We start from the raw sequence: 7079 nt of genomic DNA, 5'->3' as shown, positions 1-7079 counted from the left end.
TAGCTGGAAACATGTGGATCACTGATAAACTCGTTTGTTTGGGATGCCGTAAACAGAACAGTCTCAAAGGATTTCAAGCTGGCTCTGGTGACCTTTGCTCAGAATCTGTTAGTCATTCATCAAGAAAAATCCTCTAGTAAACTGCAAGGAGAAACCAACTTCAAGGAATTGTCTTGACATCTTGACAAATTGTCTCCATTTGCATCACTTTCATATTTAATGAAAGTTCAATAACAACTTAGTGTCGACTCTTAAAATCAAAAGCAATGCTCATGAGAAAATGTTTTATTCATTTAGTTAAATTGGCCTACAGGTAGGCCTAAATTTGTGTATTGGAAGTTGTAGACAACATAGAAAAATGCTGCAGACAATTATTAAAGGCAGAAAGAAATCAAAAGATTAGCCTTCTTTTTAGGGAGCTGCTACATCAAGGAAAGACGAAGCAGACATGAATCTATGCTAATAAAATACATATTTCATTCTCAGTGTTTAAAAAAAAATGAAAATCAACTGCTGCTAGAGAAAAAAAAAGTTTACTGACAATGCTTGGATTACCAATTAGAAACAAGGCTTCCTTTGAGTAACTATGGATTGAGATGGCAGCTTTAAATATCTGTCAATCGAATCATCTTCATACCAGAAGTGTGTTCTTTGTATACATAAGAAAAATATTTATTGTTGGTGTAGAATTAAATGTTGGGTTTAATTCTGTGAGTGACCAAGTCAAATTTGAATTATTTTTTTTTATAAAAACACAATTTTATGCTTTATTTTTACTTTGCATTTATAACAGTGTGAACATGAATACTAGCTGTGAAAAACTAACTATATTTGGATTTACTTTTCTAAAGTCAAATGCCACGACGAGGATTAAACCTGTATTTTCTCATTTCATCCCTATAATATAAAATATTACAGAGACTGAATTTTAAAGGCAATGAACTGCATTTCATAGCTTCTCTAACAATTTTTAAAAAAGAAAAAAAAACTGGCTTTAACCTACCTATTTTTGTCATTTGTTTTTAAATGTTAATATAAATGACACAGGTCAGGGATGAGAAGTTTGATAAATTTTTCGATTTCTTTGTTTTGTAAATGTTTTTATTTAAGTGTAAATGGACCAAAATGTATTGTCAAATCCTGTTGAAATTCTCTAGGTCAGATATAATTTTTTTTAAAGATATTTCGGGGTACTACAATGATCACTTTCACAGATTGCAGCCATTTAGTAACCTGAAGTAAATGGACAATACAATCCTCCTGAAGGATTTCTGCTTTATTCAACAGGCTCAGGTGGCCGGGATGTGTCCTTTCTATGCAGGACTATAGCTAGAGAAGCACAGAACTGTCTGTCTGCCTGTCGATCCATCTTTCATCTTTCTGGATTTTTTTTCTTATTTAAAATTTTTGTTCTACAGAAAAATCCAATAAAGTAAAAATGTATTTTGTAAGTGGGTAAGCTTTCCTTTTTATTTATTCTTTTGTTGGTCATGTTAGTTTTGTGGATACTTTTTTAAAGAGAAATATCGATAACCTTTTTGCTACATTTGAGTTTGATAGTATTTAGTAATACTATAACATTCTTGCCAGGCTACTTTACTTAAAGTCCCCGTATGAAAACTTTTTTTTTAAATGAAAACATTCCCAGTGGTGTTTTGATTATGATTGTGAAGTCTGTGACCAAAATCCCACAGCCTAAATGTCTTTAAAAGCCATATTTCATGTTTACCTGAAGCCTCTGTTGCCATAATCTTCTCTACATCGGCGTGCCCATTGGTCCTAAACTTAGTAGCTCCACCCTTTACCCCCCCTTTCTGATAGCTGCGTCTTGCATCAATGAAGAGTTTGACACAAGGGAGGGCCAAACGACACCGACTGACAGTCTCCAAAACTGAAACATTTTGAAATAACTTGCACAGCAAATAAAATGAAATACCAGAAAGAAAGTGATTATTCGCAGGTAATTTTCCAAATATGTGCGGCCAGCGCCAACATTTTTTCTTAAGCTGCGTTCACACCAAACCCAATTCACGCGGTGGAGGGAGCCAGTTTCAGTGTTAAGTCAATGGTACAGACGTGACCTGAGGTCCAGGTTAAGGTTAAGCAACGGGTTCGGCGCAAAGGTCTCACAGCTGCGCGATTTCGGCAGGACAGCATACCCGTCTGAACTGTTTGAACCAAATCGCCCAACAATACCCGTCCCGGGTGTATTTGTGATTTTTTTCTTTCTTTTCATCAAGAAAATAATAAAAAAGGTCACATTGTTTTATTCTTGTTTTTACCCTCTCTGGTTAATCTGTGACAGCAAGCCTTTAAACTCGGTCATAGCAAGAACACAAATGTGGAGAACACATTTGGCAGTTTAATCCAGCCTTAGACGCACTTAAAATACGTCCGGGCAATGCAGCAATGTGCCATCTTCTCTTTTCTGGCACTGGAAGTTTTGCACGCTGGACGGAACAAATCGGGGAGCTTGTGCAATGCGCATGCGCTACTGGGCTGTTGTGACATCACAGTCATCAATTGAAACCGAGCGTTTTGGCGGTTCACACCGCAGGCTGAAACAACCCAATTCTGATTTTTTTGCCCCTATGTGACCTGTATCTGATCTTTTCATGACAGTCTGCACGACACAGATCCGATCTTTTAAAATGTGATTCAGGCCACTTGGGTATGTGGTCCTGAATCCGATACGTATCCGATCTTTTGAAATGCGACCTCCGTCTGACCGGCCAAGCCACATGGATCCGACCCGTACGTCATTGATACGCTACAAACATCATCATTCTGCGTTGAAGTAGGCGGGAACGAGAACATAAACATCAACCATGGCGGATGATGCTGCTGAGACCAGTCAGTGGAAGAGAAGCAAGGTCACCAGCACATCCACATCCCCATTCCACAACAGTGGGTACAGACAATCCTGGCTCCAATGCCTTCTTAAAATGAGAAGATTTTAATTGTGCTGGCTCCTTTGTGAAAATAAATGTAATAATGCATACAGAGCTCCGATGTTGACAACACTGTTGTTGACATCCATTGTTAACGTTAGCTACTTCCGCAAACAACGAGTGACGGCGTTCACCGTTGAGTACTCTTCTGCGCATGCGGGTCACGTCTGGGTCATTTCACGGTCACACAGGAGATCACAAAAGTTCACATTTAATTGAAAATGTGAACGGCCTTGCAAAAAATTTAAATTTTTCAAAAAATCGGAATTGAGCATTAAGCCCTGCAGTGTGAACGTAGCATTATGACAGTTTGATTTAAGAGGAGAAATACTCGGAAAATGGAAAAATGAAAGGATTTTTTAAGTACATTTGTTCACTTTCATGAGAAAAAGAAGTATATGTCAAAAATTCAAAAAGCATCAATACCATCTGAGGGGGACTTTAAACAGTAAAATCATATTTTAGAAAGGTAAGTTTCCTTTCTACCCAAAGAGGCACACACATTGTTAAAAATGTTACTATTTTTCGTTTTTTCCGTCTTATATGTGTGTTTGATATTAACAATTGTTTATTGTGCAAGTAAGTGACTGTGAATGTCTGTAAATTGAAAAATGTACAATAAAGTTTGTTGGAAAAAAAAAGTTTCCTTTCTACCTATTGAAAAATCCGTTATTCATTTAAATACATCTATAAAACTGAATTTTGAAAACACATTTTTATTCTACACTATTATATATTTTTTTTGTTTGTGTGCATGAATTTCTCCTACACGGTCAAGTTGGGTAGGGCTTTATTTTAAGGAGGAACTTTTTAAGACCAGTCATGTTTCTGACCGGATACATTTAGACGTTGTACCAATTGGAACAAGAACGTCCGATAAATTCACACCACTGAAGTAACATTTACTGGTTTTAGCTGATTGTGTCAATAATCAGTGCAAATTATAGCATAATTTAAAATAAAATTTTCCGGATTGTTTTCTAAGGAGACTTTGCCTTAATGAGACGTTTATAATATTGTTTCTTTCTTACAAATGTGGTTAGAAATCGGTCCTTCCTTTTTCTGCCTTCGGTCGCTATGATGCATTAGCGAAAGCTAGTCTTTCTGCTTATTGCAGAAGTCATGAAGGACATCTTTAGGAGAATACACAGCGTGTTTCTGAAGGTCGCTCTCTTCCCGACTTCATTCAGCAGGTCAGGTCCACGGCCAGCCGCCTCCGAGGTGTTGACCTGCCACTTGCTGCAGCGTAACCTTCCGCCGTGGACCTCATTCTGCGTCCGCTACAGCGCCATCCACAACGACCAGTTTGGACTGTCCAACTTCAATTGGGGGGTTCGTGGATCCAACTATCAGATACTTCGAACGGGCTGCTTCCCTTTTGTGAAGTATCACTGCACCAAAGCACCTGCACAGAAGCTTGACTTTGAGGATAGGTTTTTCACCATCTTAAAAGTTATTAACCTGGGTCAGTACTATATATATATATAATTCACACAAAGTTTGAAAATGTTAAGAGGAAAAATCTGTTTGTTTGTTTATAAATAAATAAGTAGCTTGTGTCACTCTTAGCTGCAACAACTGCAATGATGTTGAATCATCTACTTGTAATAAATATTTAACATTGCCATACTAATTTGAACCTTTACCTCTTGCAGAAATGTTTGAATTCAGCCCCTCTATAGTGTCTTAAGTGACCTACTTATAAGGAACTTGCTGAATTACTTTCATTTATCCCTTTAGGCAAGTTATTTAGAAGTGAGTTTGTGTTTGAGTTGTGCTTCGGCATAACACCAGAGCTTAAGTGTCACCAACTAATCAGAAAGTTTCTTTGAATGTTTTTTGTTTGTTTGTTTTTTGATTAACACAGTATTGTTCATTAGCTGTGGCTAGTTGCTGAAGTCTTAAATCTGAAAAGCAGTCTCAGACCATCACACTGCCACTTCCATGCTTGTCAGTTGGGATGTGGGTGCCTCTTCTCCAAGACATGTACTTTGAATCTGTCAAATATTACCCAAAACTCGTTGAGTAATTATAGTTTTTCTTTTTTTTCTTCTTTTTTTTTGAAAAATGTATGACTGTACCTTTTACTAATTTTTTGGCCAGCACAGTCTTTCTCCTTACAACTCCCCATTATTTAAAAATGTCTCCTGACTCTTGACTGAATCTTGCTGTATGCATTTAGTTTGACAGTTATGTTTTATTTCACAACTAGACAACACACCCTTATGTCCTTATAGAGTGGTGATGTAAGAATGTACTATTTTAATGATAAAAGTTCCACATTTGTTTAATTTAAACAACTGATAATGGGAAAACAGATTTTTGTAACCAAATAAAATTGGTTTCAGTAAGTACATTTGACAAATAAATTGATAATCAAGCAAACCAAATTGTAAAATTAGGTCAGATCAATAGTTGACAGGGATGCCAAAAAATATGAGGGGGAATTTTTCTTTTCATTTTACCAATAGTCAGTTTACCTGAAAGTCTTATTCAGAGTAAGCAAATAAATTCAGATTGTCAACATTATGAGCACAAACGAGTGAAATTTGATTCAGATCCAACTCTTCTCTTCTTTCTATGTTGTATATGATGCATGTGTGTCCTGTTGTTGCAGGAATCCCGTGTCTGGCCTACGGTATTGGGTGCTGGATGGTGATAGGAGCCAGAGAAACCGTCCAGACGAGCGTTGGACCCGTCACAGTATATTTTGCATACAAGGAGGAGGAGGGTGCACAGTACTGACATCGCTGTTGACCACAGAGTTTAAACCATGTCAAATGATTACTCACTTTTATTATACTTATTTTACACACCTGAATCACTTCATTCATTGTCATTGCTTTAACAGACATGAAATCTTAAATGGAAAGGTATTAAACCAAATGTATATTAATTGTCTCCCAAACCATTAATAAAATGGTTTACAAAGATCTGATATTTTCATTGTTTTTTTTTAAAGAGACAGTGTAACTAAGCTGTTGCTGTATTATTTATCGAATGATAATGTGATTATTGTGGGACTGACACATTTACTTCTTTTCCTGTAGCAAATCTATGCACCCTTATCCTTTTTTTTTAACTAATGTTCTCTTGAACACAAAAGATTTTGCTCAAGAGAAAACAGTTTGCAAAGCAGGTCTAATGAAATAAGTTTTAATTACCAAAATGTGGCCTTTTGTCAGGAGTCATTTGCATGACTTCCTTAAGGCCTTCCCCCGGCCTTTGATTTCTGGTAATGTGCTTTGCTGACAGGGCACCCTTACCTCTGCGGCACACTTTTGCCCCCTTGGAGAGGCAGCTTGACAAACTGCCATATTGATTTCTCCCCTCAGCGTCTCCTGTTAATAGCATTTATCAGCGACCTCAATTTTCAGGCCTTGGCCTCTTCATTTTTAGCACAATAGAGCCAAAGAAATAATTTCTTGTTGTACATGGAAATCAATGCACCTTTTTGACCTTCGCTGAACACGAAGGCCACAGCAATGACTTCCACTTTATTCTCCATTTCCTGCTTTGTAAAACGTACTTATCCACTCATCAAATACATGAATATGTGACTAAAGAATTAAAAGCAAACCAGCTTAAACACTACGCCGCCTTTTAACTTACACAAATGGGAAAAAATGCTATTATTTTGAGAGGAAAGTAGGTTAACTACTGAATTTTAACTTTGAGGACTGTAACTTTTGCAGCTACTAATCCAAGCTTAAAAAAAAGATTGTGGTCTCAGTGTTACTAGTTGCAAGCCAGCCTTTTGCTTGTTGTCTGCAAAATGTCTGAACTTCATCAAACATGCATGTGCAAAAGCCTCTTAAATGGTGTGATGACACCTGACTATCTCTTTAATCACGCTAATTGCTTTGAACAAGGAACATTTAGACACACTTACAGAAATCTGATCTTCCAGATCTGGCATCACTCACACCCCCACCCCCTTTTCCTCCTTTCATTTCCAGCTTTTCATCAGGACTGAAAGTGTGCATGGGGAATGCTCAGGCAACCATGTCTTAATTACTCATTGACCCTTTGACCCATGAACTGCATTGATACCACCTGACACAATTGCACAGGCTTGCAGCTCGCCGCATCTTTGTGTTGCGGGGGTATTGCCGGATGATGTGAAAT

General features: G+C 37.4%; 1 protein-coding gene across 1 annotated transcript; it reads left to right on the top strand.

The window, feature by feature from the left end:
* Positions 1–3796: 3796 nt before the first annotated feature.
* Positions 3797–5884, top strand: c6h15orf61 (chromosome 6 C15orf61 homolog). The gene is made up of 2 exons (XM_004069609.4): positions 3797–4416; positions 5569–5884. The coding sequence occupies exons 1-2, from the start codon at positions 4074–4076 to the stop codon at positions 5694–5696; spliced, it is 471 nt and encodes a 156-aa protein (XP_004069657.1). The 5' UTR covers positions 3797–4073; the 3' UTR covers positions 5697–5884.
* Positions 5885–7079: the final 1195 nt, after the last annotated feature.

This window comes from Oryzias latipes, chromosome 6 (assembly GCF_002234675.1).
Source record: "Oryzias latipes chromosome 6, ASM223467v1".
Classification (NCBI taxonomy): Eukaryota; Metazoa; Chordata; class Actinopteri; order Beloniformes; family Adrianichthyidae; genus Oryzias; species Oryzias latipes.
Note: the sequence above shows the minus strand (reverse complement) of the source record. Positions and strands in the feature narration are given on the sequence as shown.